Source organism: Alosa pseudoharengus, unplaced genomic scaffold (genome assembly GCF_046254945.1).
Source record: "Alosa pseudoharengus isolate Yale_2024_CS ecotype anadromous, Long Island Sound unplaced genomic scaffold, YU_APseudo_1.1 YU_APseudo_1.1_scf_8, whole genome shotgun sequence".
Classification (NCBI taxonomy): Eukaryota; Metazoa; Chordata; class Actinopteri; order Clupeiformes; family Clupeidae; genus Alosa; species Alosa pseudoharengus.
In genome coordinates, this window is record NW_027468870.1 from 14317344 (window position 1) to 14343168 (window position 25825).

Genomic DNA, 25825 nt, shown 5'->3' on the forward strand with positions numbered 1-25825 from the left:
TTTAGATCGATTTCCGGATGATTGGGGGTACATACGTTGAGTTGACATCAAAATTATGTCATTCGGATGTGTTTTGAGAAAGTTCGATGGTACCGTTTTCAGTCACAACTCGTAGCCTGGAAGTGAGCGGGGCATTTCAATTGCGCCGCTACAAAACGCTATTTTTATACCTCTTCTACAGTTCCAAACAACATAACACTTACGTGGTAGTGAGTAGAGGGTCCCTAAAGCCAAACCGAAGTATCCCGAGGTCTTTATGTGGTCGAATAGAGTGTCCAGAATGAATTTCATCAAGCCAGTACCTTTCCGGAAATGTTGCCATCTTTGCCGCCACCTTGAGGGGAAAGTCCGTAGGAGTCTTATTGCTGTGTAACACGCTCTGGAAATTAACAATTTCGTCGCCGTTTAAAAAAAAAAAAACATAGTCCAGTCCATACAACTTCATTTCAATATCAATTTCGAAAGAAATACTGGACTATGTTTTTTTTTTTTTTTTAAACGGCGACGAAATTGTGAATTTCCAGAGCGTGTTACAACACACTCAGCAATAAGACTCCTACGGACTTTCCCCTCAAGGTGGCGGCAAAGATGGCAACATTTCCGTAAAGGTACTGGCTTGATGAAATTCATTCTGGACTCTATTCGACCACATAAAGACCTCGGGATACTTCGGTTTGGCTTTAGGGACCTTCTACTCACTACCACGTAAGTGTTATGTTGTTTGGAACTGTAGAAGAGGTACAAAAATAGCGTTTTGTAGCGGCGCAATTGAAATGCCCCGCTCACTTCCAGGCTACGAGTTGTGACTGAAAACGGTACAATCGAACTTTCTCAAAACACATCCGAATGACATAATTTTGATGTCAACTCAACGTATGTACCCCCAATCATCCGGAAATCGATCTAAAGTGCATTTTACTCCGGATAATTCCTTTAACCTGACCTGCCCTTAACAACTCAACGCAAATGTATTTAGTCTCTGCAGCAAGCTGTTGTCTTAGATTTGTTAGAGCTTGCCAAAGGTTTGTTTCAAAATGTAACATCAGCTATTGCTATTGTTTAGTAGCAGTGCAATTTTATTTTAGCCTACTGGGTGGCTAGATATGTATATTATTTTATTACTTACGCACGTTGTTTTCCACAGATTGAAATGTCAGGTTTTGACAACTTCAACACGGATTTTTACCAGTCCAGCTACAGCGTCGACGACCAAAATAGCCAGGGATATGCCTATGGAAACGCAGATGACCCATACAACAAGTAGGATGGGCCACTTTCACTGTCACTGACGCATACTGCTCTTTTGCAAAACCGTTGTCTATTTTAAATAAGGCCTAAATGCTTAAAAGACAGATTTTGTCATAATGAGACTGCAAATACACTGACTATCTAGAAAACTGTACTTTGTGTGTTAAAGGGTAGGGGTACTGATATTGATTATTGTGTCATTGAAACAGACTTCAGTCCAGCTCTGTTGGATGTAGCAAGTCCATTTCATCCTGCTCTCCCTCCCTCCCTCCCTCCCCTTGTCCCCACCTCTCCTCCTCTCCTCTTGTCCTCTCAGGCAGTATGGGCAGTATGACTACTCCCAACCCATGGGCTACGCCGGCCCGGGTGTGATACCCCCTGCCCAGCAGCCCTACACTGGACAGATCTTCCAGCCCACCCCCGCTTACACTCCCGCCAGCCCCCAGTCCATGTACAGCAGTAGCTTTGAAGATGAACCACCGTTGCTGGAAGGTGAGAGCCGTGTCTTGAGTTCACTGCAGAGCAAAGGTTCAGGGTGTAGCTCTGCATAGCATGGTCAGTTCAAGATTCACAAGATTCAGAGATCACAGGATTCAAAGATCAGGGTTCACAAGGTAAAATAACATTATCCATGACATGAGATTTCACAAATCCTAGTAAAATGCTTAAAGCTGCAGTTGGCAAGTGTAAGCATAGAGTATGCCGTGACATGTTAATAAATTAAAAAAAGCCACTGCCGGTTGCTTTTAGAAGACAAGAGGCTGTAAATCAGAGCTTCAAAAGTGCGCAATAAAATGTGACACTGAATTTGAAACGGCACATAGTAATTTCTGCATCTATTATCAAAGTATTTATTAGTAATACAGTGGAAATTAGTAGAAATGTGAATATTTGATTAGCATGTTGATTTACGGTGTGCGCTCCTACATTTTCTGCTTGCGCCCCTAAAATGTTCAGTTGGGGGCCACTATGCTCCTAGTGAAAAAAAGTTAGTCTGAAGACCTCAGTCGCCAGCGTACCTCTGACACCAAGACATGACAAACAAATTTACAAAATAACAAATGACACACAAGACAAAAGATGCCGGAGGGAGCGGCGTAATCGATCAGTGTACCCGTGACACCAAGACAGACAACAAACAAATTAACAAATAATAAAAAGTAAAACATAAAAAATAAAACAAAAGAAAAGAAATTGAGAAAAAAAAGAAAATTCCATGTTAAATTAGTCCAATTGGTTGCATCTAACCGGTTGAAAAATGTTATTCAGTCCATTGCGACGAGAGCAAGGCATCTGGAGCTAAGGGAGTTGGTGTCTGGTGAAGCGGGAGACACCGGAGGTGTGTTCAAATTTGGCAAACAGTGACGAACGTTTGTGGTGAACATGTTTTCTTTGAACAGTTACATTTGTACGATTTGGTGTTAACATTCCATTGTAACGGTAATTGCATTGTTACCTTCATCAAGCTTACGTCCAGTTCCACTCGTATGTTCGCGGAGAACTACCTTCGCAGACTGTTTGCGATTGTTCAAGACAAACGGAAAACTGTTCACCAACGTTCGCAAATGTTCGCCTATATTTGCACATTTGAACGCACCTCAGATGACACTCCTCCTCTGCTGGAGTACATGTAGATGTAAGCAAAACTCAGTGTCAATACAGGTCTTGACCTGGATTGCTTTGTCTGCAAAGAAGACGTGGCCCTGACTTTTCATTTCAGTCAGGGCCCTGACCCAGACACAGGTGTTATCACTGGATATTGAATCTCACAGCGTATTACCAAAGATCCTCCGCTTTAACCCTCTCTGGTATTACTTTCACCAAGTTTATTTGTGCTCCGCTGAGACTCCAGAACTCAATAACACTCCGCTGAAAAGCCACCTCATAATGGCCACTGTTTGTCTTGTGCTGATGTGTGTTTATTTCATGTGTTGTTGCCATGCCAATGTCCAGGCCCCTCTGCTCCTTGGCTGCCCTCTGCTCAAGTGCAAGTGGCCCAGTTCTCCAGCTGTGTGCCTTAATTGGGGCATGGCCTGGCACGCGGGAGGGAGTCGGCCCGCTGGAAGTCACCTGAGGCGAATCTGCTCGTCTGATGAATGACTCTGAGCTCCGTAATAATCTCACGCTGACAACAGGGATCCGTCTTTATCTGCACCGTCTCGGTGTTTTTTAAGACAGGGTTGCAAACGGAGTCTTCTGTCTTGTCGATTTGTTTTGTTCTTTTTGCCCTCAAAGCTGTGCGGTTATGTCCGTCCTTTTGAAAGACCAGACTCTGCAGTGCACAATTTTGTATAATATGATACTGACATATCTGCATATTCAGCTGTTATTTATTATGTGAAGCTTTTTTTTTTTTGATACCCGATTTGTGGAAGTATGATTATACAAGTTTACAAATGTGTTTTATAGCTGGGTCATATGATGGCCTGTTTTGGTTCCTCTTTCTGTGATTATTTGTGTAGGCTATAATGCTGGCTGTTGTTGAATTAGATGTGTGTTTGTCCAGAGGAAATCATATGCACTTGCATATTGTATACCAGAAGTTTTGTTTGTTTGCATATAATTGAATGCAAATGCTTGTCTTCCATCTCTTCTCAGATAGTATTTGCCAAAGTCCAATTGCCACAGTGATTGGAGCAATGCGTAGGGTGGGATAAATTGATTTTAATAACTTCCCTCCCATTTAATACATGTTCTCCTCGAAGCCCATTCAGTCCTTGGCAAACCTTAATATGTTCCTCTGACAAATGACTTGTGGCTAAAACCAGAAGACACTGCATTCCTGTCACATGCGTAATGAACTCCATTCGTTCCTGTACTGATCAAGGATCTCTACTTTGCAGAGCTTGGGATCAACTTTGACCACATCTGGCAGAAGACACTGACAGTTCTGCACCCCATGAAGGCAGCGGATGGAAGCATCATGAATGAGACGGACCTGGCTGGGCCCATGGTGTTTTGCCTGGCATTTGGAGCTACGTTGTTGCTGGTGAGTAGCAGGGGAGGAAAATAGGCATGTAGGCATTAGGGATCGACCGATATGGATTTTTTAGTGCCGATACCGATTTTTTTTCCATCAGCCTAAGCCGATGACCGATACATGCTGCCGATTTTCTTGAGCCGATATTTGGAGCCGATACTGCTTTTATTTTGCTTCCTCAATTAACATCATACAAATGACACATAATTACACAAATGATAACAAATGTTATAAGTCTCAATTTAAAAAAGGAACATTGAACTTATGGATGGGTGCACTGAATATGGTTAACTGTGCAAAATGCTTTCATCAACATCTTACAACACCTTGATGACTCATTGCTTGCTGACATATTATAAGACATAATTCAGGTCATCACAAAATGTCCTTTGTCAACACATTTAAATAATTTAAGAAAACAATAAGCCTGAAAATAAGCTATTGAAATAAAGTGCTTGATTTGTAATTTATGACTGCATGTTTTCAATTTTTCTATGTCTATATTTTAAAAAAAAAAAGCTGCCAGATTTGTCAACCACAGAACATAAATCAGCAGAGGAAAATAACGTGGTGTCAAATGTTTCTGTTCTAAACGGCATCAACGTCAAAAGGTATAAAAACATATCTCTCAGTTTTAAAATCTCTCCTTCAGGTAGCGCAGCATTCTCATATTGCTGTGATGCGTGTGTCCCACTGAGTGAGACAGACCAGACGCACACACAAACTTCTGTTTGGTAGCTGACGAACCGCCATTGAACTGGATTGATAATGATAACGTTGGCAAACGGCTCTAAACAAGTAAGGCATACACGGTATGTCTGGTACATGATAAACGTTAACACGAATTAATATTCAACTACATATAACACGTCTCTCATTATTAAAGCTCTGATATCACCGCGATGGCAACTCCGCCCACTCGAAGGGAGAGGGGAAGGGAGACGCACACACCACACGCGTCCAAAACTCAGCCAGGTGGTCGCTGAATAAAACTCCCACAAATATCTCGGAACAACGTCGGCATTACTTAATCATATGATTGACCAGTGTTCGTAACAGCTACCGCTACCCCATGCATACGGATAGCCTACAACTTAGCTATTTGCAGCTCCCTAAATACAATGGCAAGCAGTTTTATATAAGAGGGGCATTCAGGGAGGGAGACACACACACACACACACCACACGCATCCAACACTCAGCCAGGTGGTCGCTGAATAAAACTCCCACAAATACCACGGAACAACGTTGGCATTACTTAATCATATGATCAGTGTTTGTAACAGCTAGCAACCGCATGCATATGGATAGCCTAGCCTACAACTTCGCTATTTGCAGCTACCTAAATACAATGGCAAGCAGTTTTATAAACGAGGCATTAAGCATTAAATAAAGTAGGTTACCTATATCATCCGCATTTTCCATTTGGACCCACAAACTTGCTTCCACCTTCAAAGTGTATGGCAATATTTCACCTAAGTTAAACAGTTAAAAGATGCTTTGAAAGTTTAAAGTTTACTGTTGTCTTGAAGAGCAGGCTTTCAGCTCTCTGCTCGTGGGGGAGGGGCAGTCTGCACGTGAATTGCAGTGTCTCCAGCAACACAGAGCTGCCTGTGGACGCCTGTAGGCCCTATGTAAATAATGTGGGGGGAAAAAACTATCGGCGAACGCAGCCGCTTATCGGCCGATATATCGGCCGGCCGATATATCAGTCAATCCCTAGTAGGGATAGCCGAACAAAGAGCAGCAAATATCTGTCTTTTAGTTTTGTTTTTTGGGTTGTCAATAGTACTCTGTACTCTTAGCATGAACTGCACAGGCACCTCTTGAGGCCAACAGTATATTCTTATGCATCCCTCTGTGTGCCCAGTCAGGGAAGATCCAGTTTGGCTACGTGTACGGGATCAGCGCTATCGGCTGTCTGGGCATGTACTGCCTGCTGAACCTCATGGCCATGACCGGCGTGTCTTTCGGCTGCGTCTCCAGCGTCCTGGGCTACTGCCTGCTTCCCATGATCCTCCTCTCCAGTTTCGGTGTCCTCTTCTCCTTACAGTAAGTTCAAGCAGAGTGACACCTCAATGGTGTCACTGGTTTGTGTTTTTTTTTCTTTCTTTGCTCTAGTTTTGGAGGAGGCCTGACTTGCACCCAGACTTGCTGTACAGACATTTGTTCATTTATTTATACACTTAGTTATGAATATTCTAGGGGGCTATATTTATAATTTTGATTGAGAAGCACAGATGGCAAGATTTTGTTCATTTATTCATGATCCTTTTTTTTTTTTATGTGTGTTAAAGGACTGAATGTTAATTGTTATTGGCTTGGTCTTCACTTATGGCAACAATTACATTATTTAAATCATTAATACTTTATGTCCCTAGAGTTCATTTTACTTGTGTTTTTGAAACAAATATTGAACTGTTTGGACATTTTGGGTCACATCTTGTGAAATCAGACGGTAAATGCAATTATTACACAGCTTTTCACAATGCAAGTAGAATGCTCCATTGACTTGAATGGGATTTCCCAAAGGTCTAGCGGTCATTATTTTCGACTAAAGGACCTCTGAAAAAAATAATGACCGATGTCAAAGGCAACGGAGTTTGTGCTTCTAATTCAGGTCTTTCATAACACTCCGCAACTACTGGAACTTCATTCAAAAGTGAAAAGCAGACGGTTGATCAGCTGTGTTCTAAATAATGTTTGATTGAAGTGTTTCTCAGCAAAAGCCACAATGAACGGTAACCTAAGCCTAAGCTATGTAGACTAAAGAGTCATATCGTGGGGAGTTTATTGTTTCGTTTTGGCCCGCTGCGTGTCGCAGTCCGGTTAGCCCTGTAGGGACTTATTTTCCCAATAATGACCGGCGTTCTATACATTATCCCTTACATATAATTGAGTTATTCAGTCTCCATGACTGCATGTCGTGAAAGTGCTATTATGCACCGGGTGTTTTTTGGTCTAAAAACAGAAATAGACTTGGAGACGCAATAAAGTCATATGAATAAATGTCATTGTCAAGCCCCAGTGAAAAGACCAATATCGCACAGTATTCCACTAAATCACTACCCTCTTTTCATAGCATTTCTGTGTTAGAAAGAAAAAAATCTGAGAAACACTTAAGAATAGACTGTAAAATTACCAAACTTTATCGTTGCTGTTCCCTCAGAATGGCCTCGTTGTAGAAAGATTGCTGCTTTTGGCAACAAAAGCTACTGCACTATCAACAAAAGCCATCCTGCACTTCAAACCAGTATTAGATTCATCAGCACTTGTCTGGCATGTATGGAGTGCTTTACCCACTGGACAATGCTTGTCGCAGGCCATGTTTGTCTTCATTGTGACTGAGGCCACAGATCATCATCACACTCAAGTCAGCTGACCGCTGTTAAAGTCGCCTCTTTATCAGAGTAAAAAAAAAACAGTGCTTGTTTGAGCTATGTGCAGTGTCTGTTTTTATCACGGCACTATGTTTGTCTCAGGTCTTCAGTGCGAGTAAGACCGATACCACAGATGATCACCACAGTCAGTGATCATCACATCACCGTTTGTGAAAGTAGCCTGTTCCTCCTCAACGCTCTGTAGGCTCCCTTTGCCCTGACGCCATCTTTGTCTTTGTCTCCCCCAGAGGCTTGTTCGGCATAGTCATCACGGCGCTCATCATCGGCTGGTGCAGCTTCTCCGCCTCCAAGATCTTCATCTCGGCCCTGGAGATGGAGGGCCAGCAGCTGCTGGTGGCATACCCCTGCGCCCTCCTCTACGGCGTCTTCGCCCTCATCTCTGTCTTCTGAACTGTCGCCCCCTCCGTCCCCAGACCCCCCCCCCCCCCCCCGCCCGCCCGCCCGCACTCCATCCCTCCCTCCATCCCTCCCTCCTGTGGCGCTCCGGTGGCGTAGCCCACAGAAGACCGAACACGCGCAGACCTCTTGCTATGAAGGACCAGGGTGGGACAGGGTGGATCTCCTCTACATCTTGGACTGAATTGCCTCTTCACATCCAACCACAACCCCCTCCCCCTCCCTTTCTTTTTCTTTGCCTCCCACCCCACCACACATACCAAATTCATCACATCTTTTTTTTTTTTACACGGTTATGCAGTCGTAGATGTTATTTGTGTGTGTGTGTGTGTGTGTGTGTGTGTGTGTGTGTGTGTGTGTGTGGGTAAGTGAGGTTATATGTGGTGATGTCTGTAAAAGTGAATGATTTAGACTTTGAGGCCTTTAGAAAAATGGTGTGTCCAGGTACCATTTCTCTTTTTTTTTTATTTTTTTTTTTTTTAAGAAAATCCGGGCAGAACCTTGAATGAATCCCATTAAACAAGGTTGTTGGGATAAAGTCACAGATTCTGGATATGTTGCGTTTATTTAATAATATGAGTGATGAGATGTGCTAGCATTAACGTGTCATCACACACGCTCTCTCACACCCACACCACCTAGGTTTTCACCACCAGACAGTGGGTTTGCATTCCATTTCTTTGTTGTAGCCTTTGAGTTAATGTTGACTGATAAATGTTTTAATTGAAATCACCTCACTCATGTAGAAATATGTGCGTTAACACAATCCATACAAAGCAAGGAGCTCCCTGTAGGTCTTTGTGTATGTTCTCACTATTAAATGATGGTAGGACAGTGGACATAGACACGTGTACACACACACACGCCACATGTCACAGCAGAGTCAACATTCAAGCACCTTTGGTTTGTTTTAAACAGCTTCTCTACACTAGCACACCTTCTTCATATGTGAGCTGCCATGTGTTTTTCATGTGGAGTAAGTCCCTCTGGACATCTGTATGTGTTGGATGGACTCGGGTGCATATGGCTGGAGCACACTCTGTTTACCGGCGGCTAACGAAGCATAAAATGCATGCGGGGCATGTACAATCCCCTGTGGAGGGTGTGGTCACTGTTGTGCATCGTGAGTGGACTGGTGCAACCAAAGAGTTCACCCCTGTGAGTGTCTTCAACCATCCATCCATCCATCCATGCATGCAGGAAATTGATTTTAGGGTAGATTATTTTTAGAGAAAACAAGACAGGGAAACGGATCCATGAAAAGGAGATTATCTCATAATATTGGACGGGTTTATCTTTTTTTTATTATTTAATATATATATTGGTTGAGGTGTTACCTCCATGATTCCAGCCCCCCTCATATGTTTCTAATGCCTCAGGTTAACATTCACAATGTTCTGATTACATATGTAATCATGTATTCTCTGGGTTCCTGCAGCCTTATTTACATCCTGGCATTTCACACCAGATCTAAATCCAGGGAATATCTGAAAGCCTGAATCCTTCCCTCCAAACCCACCCCTCAAAACTCACACACGCAAGCAAGTAGGATCATCGCTATGATGTTAAATTATATGTTATGTTTCACTTGGCCATTTCCTCTGTCATACACAGAGTTTTTTTTTAAATCAGATATATATCATTTTTTATCCCTCCTGTTTACTTACATTGTGCTCATTCCTCTTCAGATGCAGATTAAACCTATGGACTGGGGTGCAAAATGGGAGGCTTTCTATTTTCTAGGACCCCCTCGTATAAAGAATGAATAATGCATTAAATGCTTGTGAAAAGCTTTTCTATGCTATGTATCTGTTTAAGATGAAAACAAGGGGGCCATTTGTATTTCACCTTACAGAGCAGAGGTGACTGCTCTCCGATGGCCAAGTGTTTGTATACTGTATAATTTGTTTTGTACATCCAAAAAAAGAGACAAGTTCAAACTTCACTGTTGTGTCTTGTGGAATCATTGGTGGATTGGATTTTGGGCGTCATGCTTTTTAGTGGTTTCACTGGCCATTTTAACAAAATAAACTATTGGTTGTATATATTGAACACTTTCTGAAGTTTGTGAATGTCTGGCGGTTGAATGATGTGGTAAAATGTTTACACATTTTAAGCCTTTTTAGACGTGTTAGAGTTTTGTTTCTGTAGGGGTTCTTTTCACTATGGGTTATGTAAGGAAAGAAATATGGGTTAGCCACATGGATCTCTGATGCATGTACGTTGAACCATCATAAGCAACTCCGCCAAAACTTGAAAGTGATATTCACTTAAAGAAGATAAGGCAGGACTGTAGCTGTCAAAGATATTCACATCCATCCTAGCAGATATGTATACTGAAGAAAACAAGATGAGTGGCTGATTGCTGTTGGCAATAACCAAGTCATTTATTTATCTGTATGTTTTTTAGTCTGTCTGGCTGTTTGTTTGTTATGTAAGGGAGATAATTTAGTCCAGCCCCCTATGTCTTGTCACATGGTGGAAGCATTCCTGTGCCCCCCCCCCCCCCCATCCTCATCCTCTGAGAGTTACAGGACATGTTTGGCATTACACAGAGAGGCCTAGCATCTGGACCCAATAGAGGCCCCGCATTCCCCTCTGTTCAGCTCATCAAGCCCAGTGGCTCGGCCCATATTGCATTTTGCTGACCAATCTGCCTCCCAACTCCTTTTTACAAGTGTCCCAAAAGGGTCCAGTCACTCAGGCCCCAGGGCTCCTGAAAGTGTCCGGTTACTTGGAAACCCTGAGGTCAGTTGGAGTGGTCAGGAAATGGCGGTCAGGCCAAAGTGGAGTCGGAGAGCAGATTTGCAGAACGCGTAACCACATATCGCTGCGGACGCTGATCTGCCTTGTTTTCTCCCTGGCCAATATCTTCTGTCAGCCTACAGAAGCCATTTGATGGTCTAGAAAAGTCCCAAAAGATAACTGAACTTTGTTTCATGCTTTTAAAAGTTTTTAAAAATGTTCTCGAATGCATCTGTTTTTTTCCTCAACAGTAAGAAAAGAGTTATACACCACAACCTATATCCCGACCCATATAATTTACTATACAGACTAAATTATGTTTTGAAAATGTCCTTATGCATTAGTTAGCATATATGTGCTTCACTGTTATCGAGTATGACCTGCAAGACCTGTTGGTCCCCACAAGGTTTAAATATATTCTAGAATTACCAATAGGTGGCAGTATTGAGCTGTGATTCCAATGTGTTTCCTTGGCAGGCCCTTTTCTTGGCAGTGACAAGCCCATGGGCTGTTTGAACAGAAGTTGCATAATTGTAGTTCCAGCTGGTATGCAGTGATCAAATGTGGTGTTTAGAAAATCCCGCTGGTGTGTTGAGAGACTTGGGAAGTGTGTGTGTGCGTGTGTAAAACCCACCATGAACACATATCACACTGAACACACAAGCTTAACAGGCAATCTGCGGGTTCAGAGACGTCCATATTCACTTCCTGGGCTCAAAGTGTTTTTTGGGGCGACATTTGCATCATGCATATCTGATTTTCCCATAATCAAGATCTATTCAAATTGTGTGTGTGTGTGAATCATTTCATTTCACTGGTGCTGTTAACAGAAATACCACAAATGGCTGATGATGTCAGTGAAGTTTCCCGTCAGATGTCCAACTGTTTTTTGCTGTGATGCATTTTGAAAGTATCTCATTGCAGGCTAGCTCACAGATGTGTTTGCACTGAATCGTGTGATGCAGAAAGCTCACCACATTTGTTTGATCCTAACTACTACAGTACATCTGTGGTGAGTTTTTCACCATGACACACAATTATTGCATGTGAACATTAAGTTCTAGACAAATTGTGCCAGATTCTGTTCCTTTGGTTGTTTAAAAAAGAACAGTGTTGGAATCTGCCACAGTAACAGCTGATATGAAAATAACCAAAACACTGAGCTGGACTGTTTACATTGCATGATTAACAACAAGCACTCACTTTGTTTCCTTAGAGCTGATATTAAGGCAATTTTGACAGATAACTATTCCATTATCCAGAGCCATTTTAAATTAAATTGTCTATGTGACACATGGTAGATGCTGAATAGTAGGACTGTGTCCACTCTTCTCATCTCTTCCTCACACATACGACTAGGGTGACCCGTCTTTCTTCTCTCTCATGTTCATTAGACAGGTTATATGTGTTTTCAGCAGGGGCACCGCTGGGGGGGGGGGGGATTCTAAGGGCACCGCTACTGACAGGGGGCCCCCAGAGAGCCCACCCCACCCCCACCCCCCCCAATAACACTATCACTATATATTATTAGGGGGCCCGGAATTGTTGTTTGCCCCTGGTTTTCAGCTTACTATATTGTTATTTGGCAACGGCAGGTGAACAGATGTGTACATGCTGAAAAATTGGCTATGGTAAGATGACTTAGTCAGCTTAAATAAGGCGTTCAGTTTTTCTGAGAATTGGTAATGCACACTGATTGAGCGTGTGTGTGTGTGTGAGTGTGCTTGTGTGCAGGGCTATTGTCCATCTCCAATGGCAGATGCTGTGACTGTGAGACACCAGGCCTAATGATAATAACGCCAATGATCATGATTAGCGAGCGCTCGCGCTCAGGGAGCCACAGTGTTTTGCAGGAAATGCGACGATTGGTATTCAGTGGCGCGGGCATTATGTATTTTCAAACGGCCCGACGCATGAATATTCACACGGCAACTGTTACTTGAGTGCTGGGCTTGATTATCTGCTTGCCTCTGTACTTCATTACGCTAATTGTCTCTTATTTCATGGGCTCCTGGTCGATTTGGAACTCAATGAACTGGCCCACTCTGCTGGACAACTGTTATCAAACATGATTACCTGTCTGTCTGGCTATCCATCCATCCAGCTGACTTTCTGGTATTTATCTATATTTCTCTCTCTCTCTCTCTTTCCACCCCACCCCCCCTCCACCTCTACTTACTCGTACACACAGAACGACTAGTGTGAGGACAAACTGTATGACTCAAAAATTAAAGTAAATAAATTAGAGTAAATAAATTAACCTCCCAGCTATATACAATGATTTCCAACCTAAACACAACAATAACACTCCCAACAACCAAGTGGGAAACCGACCTGGCCGTCTCTCCCAACCCTGAGTACTAGGAACAAATCTGTAAGAACACATTTTTCATGACCGATAACACAAACCTGCAGCTTATACAATATAAAGTTATTCACAGAACTCACATTCACCCAAAGTAAAATGTTCAAAATGGGCCTACACAACACCGATGTCTGTTCACAATGTACTTTAGGTAGCACAGACGACTATTTGCGCGCCATGTGGCACTGCCAACCAGTTCACTCTTTCTGAATCACAGTCACTGAGACACTTCGTCATCATCTGCAACACTCTGTCTCATTGGTGACTTCATATCCCGCAAAAATACAGGAATCCGTTTCTCATCTCTCTAGCTGTCGCTATAAATGGAAATCAAAGAAATCTTGCAGATCAATCACTGGACAAATTTAATCTCAGACCACATTTCAATGGAAAAACACAATGCACACAAAAGGAAGCAAATATCAGCCTTTGAAGACACCTGGTCCCCATTTTTGACATTTCTAAATTCCACAAAAACATAACTACAAGCCGTGTACATTACCAAACACATAGCTCCCTCTTCCGTTATTTAAAGTTTATTTATTTTCTTTTTCTTTTCCCTTTTGCTTTTGCCACTGCAGCTATCACTTTACACATACACATAGGCACACACTATCCACACTCATGCATAACATGTTTCCAAACCCCTCTCCCCTCAAACACCCTAACCGTGACCAACTAATGTGAATCTCAGATCATTCTACTCAATCGCTAATAATATGTCCTTGTGTTTGTCAACTGTCTTGTCCCTCTGTTGTCTGTCTGTCACCTTGTTGCGTCTTATACAGTATGTTATGGGTTACAGCAGGCCCTTTCACACTGCCAAAATGCCCGCATTTTATGTACCAGAATCGCGGAACGCCTGTCTCTTTCACATAGACCAAGGCGGAACGGCAGGAGGAAGTGTCTTGCCAAATTTACTACCAAACACCCTAGACATTTTGCCAAATCAATTAGTTCCGGCACCAGTGTGAAATCGTTAACTCTGTATGTGGTGCTATAATCTCCCCTCCCCTTATGTACCCAGGGTCTCACTAAACTGCGTAAATGGTTATGGTCGGACAAAGTATATATATCTAAGTAAGTATAAGTATATTTTGATCCCGTGAGGGAAATTTGGTCTCTGCATTTATCCCAATCCGTGAATGAATGAAACACACTCAGCACACAGTGAGGTGAAGCACACACTAATCCCGACACAGTGAGCTGCCTGCTACAGCGGCACTCAGGGAGCAGTGAGGGGTTAGGTGCCTTGCTCAAGGGCACTTCAGCCGTTCCTACTGGTCGGGGTTCGAACCGGCATCCCTCTGGTTACAAGTCTGAAGCCCTAACCAGCAGGCCACGGCTGCCCCCAAAGTCTGTAATCTAAGACTGTATTGTAGCATATTGTGTACGCTATAAAATATTTTGCTTAAAAATAAAGTTGTCCTCCGAAGAGAGGGGGTGGTGGCAGGCCCAAAAAAATGTATTTATTGCCTGCCCTTTCTCACACCCCCGTACATCCTGCAGAGGTGGGCCAGCCGCTACCGTCAGCTCAACTTCTCAAATGCTACTTCCTTGCCAAGGACCTGCTCACTTCTGAGCTTGATAGTGCTAAACCATTTATAGGCGGCTTTGTGGTGGTGTTTAACCAATGCTTTTGGTGACTTTTGCAGTTGGCTGGGAAACAGAAATAAAATTCAGTGATGCTAACATAAATGCCACTAGTTCTGCGTGGCATGGTTAAATTATATAGCCTATTTACAATAGCCTATTGCCAAGACCAAAAAGAACAGGTTTTAAATAACGTATGACAAGATTGATTTATATTGCCTATTGTCAAAACCAGGTACTAATCAAGCATGGCACCTACTGTTGGACTTAAGATGAGATCCAATCCATAAATATGGTGGGTCTTAAACTGAAGAGTTTTCAATGTTTTTTCAGACATTAAACATAGGCACTATTTATGACTTTTTTTCAGACATTCTTATTTTTGGCCTATACCAAATAATTTCCTAATCACAAACAAACACATACCGTATAGAACATATAGAACGAACACATAGAGGGTGCTATCTCTTCTCTTCAAGAGCGGTGCTGACGAGTTTTCCCTCTTTTTTGCCTTGTGATGCAGAGAAGCATGTATGATTCAGTGACTTGTCATACATTATTATCTGTGTAGAGGCGGAAGATTAAACATCAAGGTAATTCAGCACAAAAGTGGGTGTTTCAGTGAAACCTCATCACCCACATCACTGAGAGCTTGATATCCTCAGAATTCAATCTGTTTGGGAAATGCGACTTCTGGAGGATCAGAAGCCCGCCCCATAAATCAGATAAGCGGGTGATTAGATAACTTTGACACCTGAAGTCACTGTTCTGGAGGGGAAAAAAGTATGGCATTTATGATGAAATTGCAGCAAAATGTGCTTCCTCAGACAGGTGTCCTTGTTTTTGTTTTTTTTGTTTGTTTGTTTTTTAGGACTGCAGAATACTGTAAAAGGGTTCTCACTATGACTAGACTATGTCTATGAATATGAACAGTTATCCCCTCCACGTGTTGAAATGCAGAGATATTATTTATCTATTTCCTTTCAGTCAGACACAGAAGAAGTGAGAGCCATCCTGCGAAAGGGAGGGATGGAGATAGGAGGATTCTATTCTGTCTGCACGTGTACTGCCTGTGGATTTGTATGCAGTGAGTGGCCTTATTTCTTGGGGGTTTTGGGTTGTGACACATGAGTAAGCATGTTAGTTGCCACGTGTCCTCTCCAGAGCTGAGAGAAGGACATGATGCCACTAGTGCTGCCACTAACGACTAATTTTCTAACGACTAATCTTTCGACTAATTTTTCGATTAGTCGACTAATCTAAACGACTTTTTTTTTTAAATCAAGTGTTTGTTATTTTGTTGTGTACGTTTTATTTTGAACTCAACTAAAGGGAAAACGTAAAATATATATCACCCTACTTTTGTTAGAAGCTGTATTACTGTAAGTAAACTGTTCAAAAACATTATGTATTAAAAAAAAAACACCCATTTAAAATGCTACCTTCAGATCTACAGTAATGTCAGACCTTTGATAGACTTTATTTGTATGCCAGTGTTGCCATCGACATAGACAACTTTTTTGACCTGAGGCCCGGTCATGGCATACTTTGGGGTCATAGGGCCCACCTACATGAACCCACCCCCCATCAAATTATCATTATATCACATCACAATTATTATTGTTATGCTATATTGTTATACATGCACTTCAAAGCAGCCAGTGTTTAAAGTGCTAACATTGTTCACAAAAAGTTTGAAAACATGCACATCAGAGGACTGCTTTACTAATGTAAAATATAATTAGAATAGTTCCATTGCTTTTGCATGGTTGCATGATAAATACTTCTCAAAACAACAGCAATTATATGGGTGTCATCGTTTTGGGATGTTTCCCTCATGCAAGCATCATATACTGGTAGGCAAATGGAAAGAATATTTACATATTTAATTATGCCACAAGCTTTTGGCCACGTTATTAAAATTTGACTATACAATACTCTAGATGGTATATTATAGTCTGTTTTTATGGAAGTTGCATAAATCCACATTGTTCTATTAAATGTAGTTTCATAATAGCTTTCCAATAGGTTGAATTGGAGATTTGCGACCAACGTTATCAAGTGGTTTCAGTTTCTCTCGCGCATTGAATGAACGCTCATACCACCATTTAATTGTATGCCTCTATGTTTGGTGACACCAAATTAGCAAGTAATTCATACTGATTGCAGAAAAGTTTGTTTTCTTTTTCTGTCGGTCCGCGGTTCCTTGATCAATTGCGCAGCAAATTATCAGACGAAGCCCCGGGAAATTATACTCCGCGGCAGGGGCGTAGCACCAAATTCTGGGCCCTATGCACAAGTGGTGGCCATGGGCCCCCCCAACCAACCAACCAACCACCGGCTGTAAGCATGAAGCATGAGGTTCACAACTAACTATCTAATCACACATTGAATGAATCTAACAACTCTTATATGTACTGTATAACAGAAAATAATCTTATTACCCAAGACTTCACTGAATATCTGTTTTATTTGAAGAATGTTTAAAAGCTAGAACATGAAATGAATGAAAACACTTTTGGCTGAGAGAACAGCTATCTATACAAATTGAACACTTTTGGCTGAGAGAACAGCTATCTATAGCTAACTGAGTGTGATGCGTTTCACAAGTTAGCTTTGCTACTAATTTGACAGCCTTTCCTCATGAACCTATATAACATTGAGCCTAAGTTAAGCTATTAGCTCATAATAATTTTCGAATTAGTAGGCTATTGAAATGTTGTGGTAGGCTATAAATCAGGCATCATGTTATTTCTAATTTTGTGTTAATGCTGTTTTAGCACTGATAATCGCGGATTCGCGGTGGTATTGAAGTGTTTTGTAACCTTCAGGAGTTCATTTCATTTGTAACTATTGCTTTCACATTGGGCTCACCTTTCTTGGGAAAGAAGGCTGTTAACATTTGTTTTCCCTCATTTCTTTTTTTCTCCCTTTCTTGCCTCTCTTTTCTTTTCTGGGAACCGGATTTAGCTTTCTTAGACTTAGACATCTTCACACCTTGACCGTCTGCATTGCCGCTTCGGCAGAATGAACGTTACTTCAAAAATGCGCCTAGCAGGGGAAGGCGGACTGAACCATTTCGTGCAAGGGAGAGGGTGCCTGACCTCAAACAATGTTGGCATGGACACAATTTAATACATCAATCAACTGATGCATTTACCCGAAATATTTGCATCTATATTAGTTAATAACATTTATTAAGATCTTTAAATTAAGGAAATTATTTATTATTAAGGAAAATAAAATTCAACTCCTTAGGGGCCCTCCCCCCACTTGGGGCCCGGGTAATTTATTCCCACTTGTCCCCCCACTACGACGCCCTTGCTCCGCGGCTCCGGACCAGCAATGTCCATGTTAAGGCCGGTGCTGGTCCGCGCGGCCCATAGTTTGAGAAACGTTGGACTTTGAAAGGCGACAGGGGTTGAGGACTTTGCAAATGAGCCTAACATCAGCATGTTCAAAACAAGTAGGCTACAGGCACTTTGCGCGTCTTACCACATAGGTTACTTCACTTTATCAGTTGGCTTGAACGCTAAAAAAATATGCGTCGTGACTTATTGACCATGGGAAATGACGCGCACCTTGATTGTTGATATCACAGGCGGCGGCATGTTCGGTTTAACGTTTTTTTGTATGAATGAATTACAGTAATGACACGCCGTTGCGTTGTCAACGTGAGACACTTCACTTCATTTATTTCAATTTTCACAAAAGGCTACTATATTAGTCAGAGTCTGGACTAGCGTAACCTACTAGCTTAGCTCCCCCCACTTAGCTCTGCCTAATAATTAATTGCGCTGAAAGCAGGCAGGCACGCAGCTTTGCTGCTGGCATTAACACTTGCGTGCATAGTGGGGTTTAAAACATGCCAAAGTCTTAGTAGCCTGTTTAACATCCAAAGACAGTCATTGTACTTTTCAAGAGTTAATAACATAGAGTTAATATAACATTACAGCCGTGTGAGACCAAAAATAAAAAGGCGGTCAATAGTAAAACGACTCTTCGACTAAAAAAATTGCCGTCGACTAATTTTCATGGTCGATTAGGTCGACTAAATCGACTAATCGCGGCAGCACTAGATGCCACCAATTTAAAGATCACATTTGACACCTCTAAACTCAAGGGTCAATGGTGCACTACGCTCCAACGCCTTTCTCCTAAAGTGGAAAAGCCTCATATGTTCCCCCAAATAAAAAGCTCAAAAGCAAAACATGGCCCTGTAGGCAAGTGATTTTGTCACAGCTAATTTTCTGTAAACTGTATGAGCAAAAAGGACAAACAAATTGTGCTCAATAGAAAAAACATTCTTCCTTGATGCGGCTTTTCGTAAGGCGATGTCTGCATTGTCCGTTTTGTTTGGCACAAGCAGGCTTCCATATGTAAACATCCACGCATGGTAAATTCCTCTGAGCTCTCCAGAGAAAGTGGTCGTCCTCGTAGTGGCTCAGGCCCAGGTCCGGCTCCCTCTCCACCCGCTGTGAATAGATGTGCAGCGAGCCGTGTGTAAAGTAATGATTATTTTAAGAGCCATCATAAATCTGTTAAAACTGGCATATGTGCCCTTTCTTTTCTACTCTGACAACCTGGAAGTAATTGGCTCTCTGTGGAGCGTAGATGGGTAGTGGTGTGTGTGTGTGTGTGTGTGTGTGTGTGTGTGTGTGTGTTGGAGGGAGATGCAGAGATGTTGAGCAGAGCACTCATCTGAGAAACCCCTTTTGACAGAGTCTTGGATAAACCCTCCCCACTGCATTATTTAACGCGTGGTCTTCCTCTCTCAGGGCTGCCCACCCTGACCATGATTTAATAAAACCAACAAATATTCTCCTATGGACAATCCTCCAGGATCCTTATAACTCTCTCTCTTTGTCTCTCTCTCTCTCTCTCTCTCTCACACACACACACACACACACACACACACACACACACACACACACACACACACACTTGCGTGCTCTGGCACAAATCCACTGTACGTGCATGAACAAGCGTAAACACACAGATGCACATATGCTTATTGTAAGTAAGGAATTTCATATTGTGATATACATGTGTTATGAATGTTGTTTAATAGTCTGCTTTCAGGCCTTCCATCCATTCAAAACATGCCTACACTGTAAAAAGTTTCTGTAAATTTACACCCAGATTCCAACATTATTCACCGGTTTTCTTTAATAAACAGGACTTTCCGGTCATTAGTAAGACAAATATGTAAAATCAGGCTCCAATACTGTTATTTACCACGCCCGTAATGTTTATTCTGGAACACACGTACTTCCTGTTATCTATTAACGTTACCTTCGTTCTGGTGATGGGAAGCTGTCTGCTGAGAGAAGACGATACGTTGGAATCATACCCAAACCCATCGAAAGCCATCAACACAATAAGGTGAGTTTATCTGTCACCTTTGACCAGAAATACAACGTTTGAAAGCACACTGGTCATGTTTATATTAAGTTGTATAATACAACATCTCTGAATGTTACCCTGCTGAAACGAAGTTAGTAGCAGTGCTATTCAGCTAGCCAAGACCGTGCCCTTCTTAAGCCATGCGTTATCGTTATCACTACACTTGTCGATCAAATTTTACGTTTCTTCATTGCAATCTGGAGCCATCTAAATGTATTGGTATGTGTAGGGTATGCGTGGTTTTTGAAAGTTTAACTCGCGGGATTTACCTGCTATAACACGTGCTTGCTAGCTAAGTCTGCTTAGCATCATCAGTTTAATAAACCAGTGGCCAAATAAACAATATGGCACAAACGGATCAGTGTTGACTGCTGCTTACAGTGTTTACTTGTATGCATGGATTTCGCCCGTGCTGGTAATTACTTAAAGTTGTGTTAAGTCCTTCAGTTTAGAAAGCTAATGATAGTAGCCTAGCTAGCTCTCCATAGCAGAGGTGGTTGCATGACACGCGTATGGTATTCCTCCCGAGTTCATTTGAGCTAGCGGCATGCAACAGGAAGATGTTTACATGTCAGATATGTGGGCATCAGTCCACTGCGTCTATTTATGTGAGCCATACCTAAATTCATGACAATATACCCAATATAGACCTTCCATGCTGTGTTCCAGATTGCCAAATAAAATTTAAGAGACATGCAGGTCTTGGATTTCCCCTGGGGATCAATAAAGTATCTATCTATCTATCTATCTATTTATCTATCTAGGTCTTTAGACGCACATGTATAGAAACCATAAACAATGTGGTTTTGATAAGACGGACACTATTTCAAAAGCAAGCCCCCTTACTTTGCACACACATTCCTCAAACAAACATCTTATCACACCCGCCTCATCACTTTTAATCATTCAACGGCAGACACACACACACACACACCTTTCATACTCACCTTGCAGACAACTCACATTCACTCACTCCTTACATACATACACACACACACACTCAGAGATTACATTCACTTTCTCACTCACACACACACACACACATCACGAAGAGTTGTTGAGTGCCTTTCTTTTCTTTTGCTAAGGGATGTGCGACCGTAGCTGATGTTGAGTCTTCCAAGCCTACCTGTGACGCCTCGCCTGATATTACTAGGTATGTTTGTTTTCATTCACTAGAGTAATAATGATCAACATATACATATTTAAATCAACTTTTGAACACTAAATGTTTTTTTTTCTGTATTGAATTTTGTTTGGACAAAATCCTAAAATGAATCTAATCATAGTTGACATGTGGATCTATATCTTAAATTGAATATGATAAATTATTTTTTTCAGGTGAACGACAGGTAATCATCAAAAGTGGATGGTCAGCATTGAATCCTTAATCGTTTGTGAAGGGTCCAACCTCGCCACATTTCTAACAGGCCTTGCGACATGTTTCTCCACCTTCTACATTCTGAATCTGCAATATCAGGAGGAGGCAGCGTGCACCCTTGAATTCATCCAGGTAAGTTCATGTCAGACTTTCGAACCAGAATTTGTTTTATGTGTGGTATGTATTGGGGGGGTTGTGTAGTAGTCTACTATGTAGTTATAAGCACTACTATGCAGGATTACACCCTCTGTAGAGAGCAATCATGCATAGTACTGCTGTAATAACCATAGAACACTATACTTCTACTTCATACAACTGATTAAATCAAATATAAATGCAGTTACAGTAAGTAATAAATGTCAGTTAATTTCATTGTGAGAAAGTGTGTTAACGTTACAAATTCACATCCGATTCATTCACTTTGGCACAATTTTCCTCTACATGAATCCTAGTGTACCCTATCAGTTTTTGTAACTCTCTCTCTTTCTTTCTCTCTCTCTCTTTCTCTCTCTCACAGAAAAAAGGCCCAGAAGAAGCCTAAGAACAATCACTAATAAGTAAAGTGAATGTTATACTTGATTTCTCATGAATGTTACTTGATTTCCTCCCTGATTATCATTTATACTCATCTCTGTACTTTAAATTCTTCTGGACATAATCTGTCAGTTTATTCATTCTCACATGTACACAAGCCCAATGCGATGCAATGATATTGATAATTATCTGTGATAATTATTCTGTATCTTATTTGATTTTGAAATAGTACTACTGTAGATAACATGTCTACATTTTACATACATATGTGATACACAAGCCTAATGCGATGTTTTTATTTTCCATGATAATTCTTTTGTACCTCTTTCCCGATTTTTGAAATACAACTAGATCACGTGTCTACATTTTACATTCATACGTGATACACGAGCCTAATGCGTTGTTTTTGTTTTTCATGATAATTCTTTTGTACCTTATTCCTTGTTTTTTGAAATACGATTTTCAAAATACAACTAGATAGCGTGTCTACATTTTAAACGGGCCTAATGAAATGTTTTTGTTTTCCATTGTAATTCCTCTGTGTCTTATTGCCTGTTCTTTGAAATCCGATTTTCAAAATACTACTATGTATCTACATTTTACATTCATACATGATACACGAGCCTAATGCGATGTTTTTATTTTCCATGATCATTCTTTTGTGTCTTATTCCCTGATCCTGAAATACGATTATAGTCAGTCTACATTTTCCAAAATTACTATCTTGCTTCATGTCCCTTCATCTTTCAAAAAGATTACTTTACTGTTAGACTGTCAAGTAAGTGCTGTGAAATAAAATATCTGTTAAATTACAAATAAGTAACATGGATTTTTATCTTTAAAATGTTGATTTGAGAGTGGATGAACTCAATATATGGCACTTGTTTACTGTAATTGTAAAAAAATAAAGACCTGTTGTGTAACTAATGCGAAGATCACATTTTTTTCTTGTTACCCAACATGAAAATTATGTTATACAGGAATTTAATGTTATGGTAGTCTGCCGTTAAACAACGGGAAGCTCCTGGAAATCCTGCCAGTTGTTTCCTGTTAATTTACAGGAAATTAATGTTGTTATTTTACATTAACTTAATGTTAAACCAGGGCACCGTTAAATAACAGGAATCTCCTGGAAACTCTGCTGCCAGTTGATTCCTGTTTTTTTACGGGAAAATTTCTTACAGTGTATAACATAGGCATTACATAATATATGAATGCCTATAGATAATGTATCTATATATATCATATATCCCAAGCTCATACTGCTATACATCACGGCCATACTGTTGGATCACAAGAGGCGTGTCCTGCATAATGGTGGTGCCTGGAGTTGCTTCCCTGTTTCACTTCTGGACAAACGTAGCATGTGTTTGTTATGAGGACAGGGCAGAATAAAAAATATTAGTCAGATACTATTTTCCTGCTGCTGCTGCTGCTGATCCAGTGAGACTCAGCTACTGTGAAGAGCATTTATTCAGGGTACATGGACAGGACAAGGCACTATTTTTAGACAAACTGCTGCTGTGATGACATGGACAGATGGGAAGACTACAGCAATGGCTCCGCAAATAACAGCAGCATGGAAGGTACCACAACCAGCTGGCTACAACGTCACTGGATATGTCAATGCCCAGTGCTGCCACGGTCCTGGATGCTCTCCACCTCATCCGTCATAATCTAAGCTTCAAACGCTTCAAACACAGAGGGGAAACCAGAGGGGCTCACAACTGTTCACTTCACTCAAAAGCTTGTAGCACACTCTCTAAAATCTCTAGATGTCATCTTAAACTTAAACTTATATCAGGTAATACAGAATCATGATTGTTATGGTGAGGCCGGAAGGCCACAAAGCTCCAAGTTGTCTAGGGTATATTACCAATGCCTCCCTAACTGCTCCCTACACGCTAGTTCTACGTGTGGTGCAGAACTTGGTAGTAGGTCCTAACCATGTGTGAATGCATGTGTGTGTGTGTGTGTGTGTGTGTGTGTGTGTCAGCTTGGCAGGAGCCTCAGATAGCGATCAACATACCGGTGGCGTGCTGGCACTCTCTGCCCGGTGATCCTCTGATACGCTAGACCAGCGCAAGCTCACAAGTGGACCAGCGCAAGTGGAGTTCACGTTTTATTTCCAAAACTGGTGTAACAATCAAAACATAACCCGAAGCGGTTGTCCCACAGTGCCCAGGGCTACACACATGTGGCTAGCAAACAAAGGAAGGAGAAGGCCAGGCCCTGCTCCTCCAGCAGGCCTCAAACCATTATCTCATCTCCCTTGATTGAGAGGACAGGTGTAATTTACCAATTTGCCACAGGTAGTGACATCACTGAAGCCCGCCTGTAAGTCAGTGCTATCCCTACCATGTGACCCTAACCTATCCTAACAATGATGATTAGTTTGACGTTGTAAATAGCAATCAATGTAATCAGTTTCTGATTCATGTTACCAACTTTGGGATCTTGACGTACCTATTTAGACTTTTATGACTTTTATGTGTTCATCTTCCTCAGTTATTGTGTTCCTCACTCATGTCCTTATCTCCTTGTGACCTTAATCTCTCTATTAACTTTCCTTAAAACTTCAGCACTTGAAGACACCCACCCATGCATGCACAACATGCAGTTTAATGTCAAATTAGATCATTGTGCCCAGCTTGTTGGCGCAATGGAAGCCAATAGCGTGTGCAGCAGAGCGTTCAGTTTGCCAGTGTGCAACGAGGAGAGAAAGAGAGGGAGAGAGAGACAGACAAACAGATAGACAGGGAGAGGGAGTGTCTGTAAGAGAGAGAAAGAGCGAGAGAGCAAGACAGACAGACAGAGAGGGAGTGAGAGAGAGAGCTCATCCAACCTTTCTCCCCATACACTGATACTGCCAGCTGCTCCACACTACAAGAGACGAGTGCTCTGCTAATCAGTGTTTGCTCATCCTTTTAAAATTAGAGCACTTTAGTTAAGATGAGCAGTGATGTTTGTTTGTCCAATACTTGTGGAACATATTGTAGCCTAATTGCTGATCCTTCTGCAATATCTAATCTATAATTCATTTTTACAGATGCCTATGCTTAAAGTGAAATATTTATGTGTGCAGTGTAAAGGGAATTAATTACATTCTCTGCGACGTCTTGTGTTTGGTTTAGCCACAGGGAGGGTATTACACACATAGAGAACCTCTGATATGTCTATGATGATGATGGCCAGCCTGTTTACATAACATGCTGGGATGGCGTGGTTGTTTTGATGCATGGGGGCGGTCCTGTGAGTGTGTGTGTGTGTGTTTGTGGGTGGGTGGGTGTTGTGGGAGAAGGGGAAGGGTAGTGGGTTGTCCTCTACTCAGGCTGTGATGGAAAGCAGCAGACTCCAGGCTAAGAGAGAAATCTATCTCTGTATCTATATTTACATATCTCTCTCCCATCTCTCTCTCTCTCTCTCTCTCTCTATCTATCTTTGTATCTATATTTACATATCTCTCTCCCATCTCTCTTTCTCTATCTCTCTCTCTCTCTCTCTATCTTTGTATCTATATTTACATATCTCTCTCCCATCTCTCTTTCTCTATCTATCTATCTAACTATCTATCTATCTATCTATCTATCTATCTATCCATCTATCTATCTATCTATCTCCATTTCGGGTTTACTGCTACTGCTGCTCGTCATAGCCTCCACTCCATCCATTGATTCAATTGCTTACTTTTGAGACTTCAGGCCTGTGGCTTTAGCAGTTAGTCCATTGTGTGGTGCTGGTGCTTTTTGTATGAACTGTTTTCAAGAAACAAACTCCTTT

The 25825-nt window shown here is 41.6% G+C and overlaps 1 protein-coding gene across 1 annotated transcript in view; it reads left to right on the forward strand.

The window, feature by feature from the left end:
• yipf5 (Yip1 domain family, member 5) overlaps positions 1-8061 on the forward strand; it is an 8970-nt gene extending 909 nt beyond the window's left edge. The window contains exons 2-6 of the mRNA XM_076274208.1: positions 1145-1260; positions 1565-1740; positions 4092-4237; positions 6098-6279; positions 7856-8061. Of these exons, the coding sequence (XP_076130323.1) occupies positions 1151-1260; positions 1565-1740; positions 4092-4237; positions 6098-6279; positions 7856-8018 (777 nt within the window). The 5' untranslated portion in view covers positions 1145-1150 and the 3' untranslated portion in view covers positions 8019-8061. The remainder of the gene's footprint in view (positions 1-1144; positions 1261-1564; positions 1741-4091; positions 4238-6097; positions 6280-7855) is intronic.
• The last annotated feature ends 17764 nt before the right edge of the window (positions 8062-25825 follow it).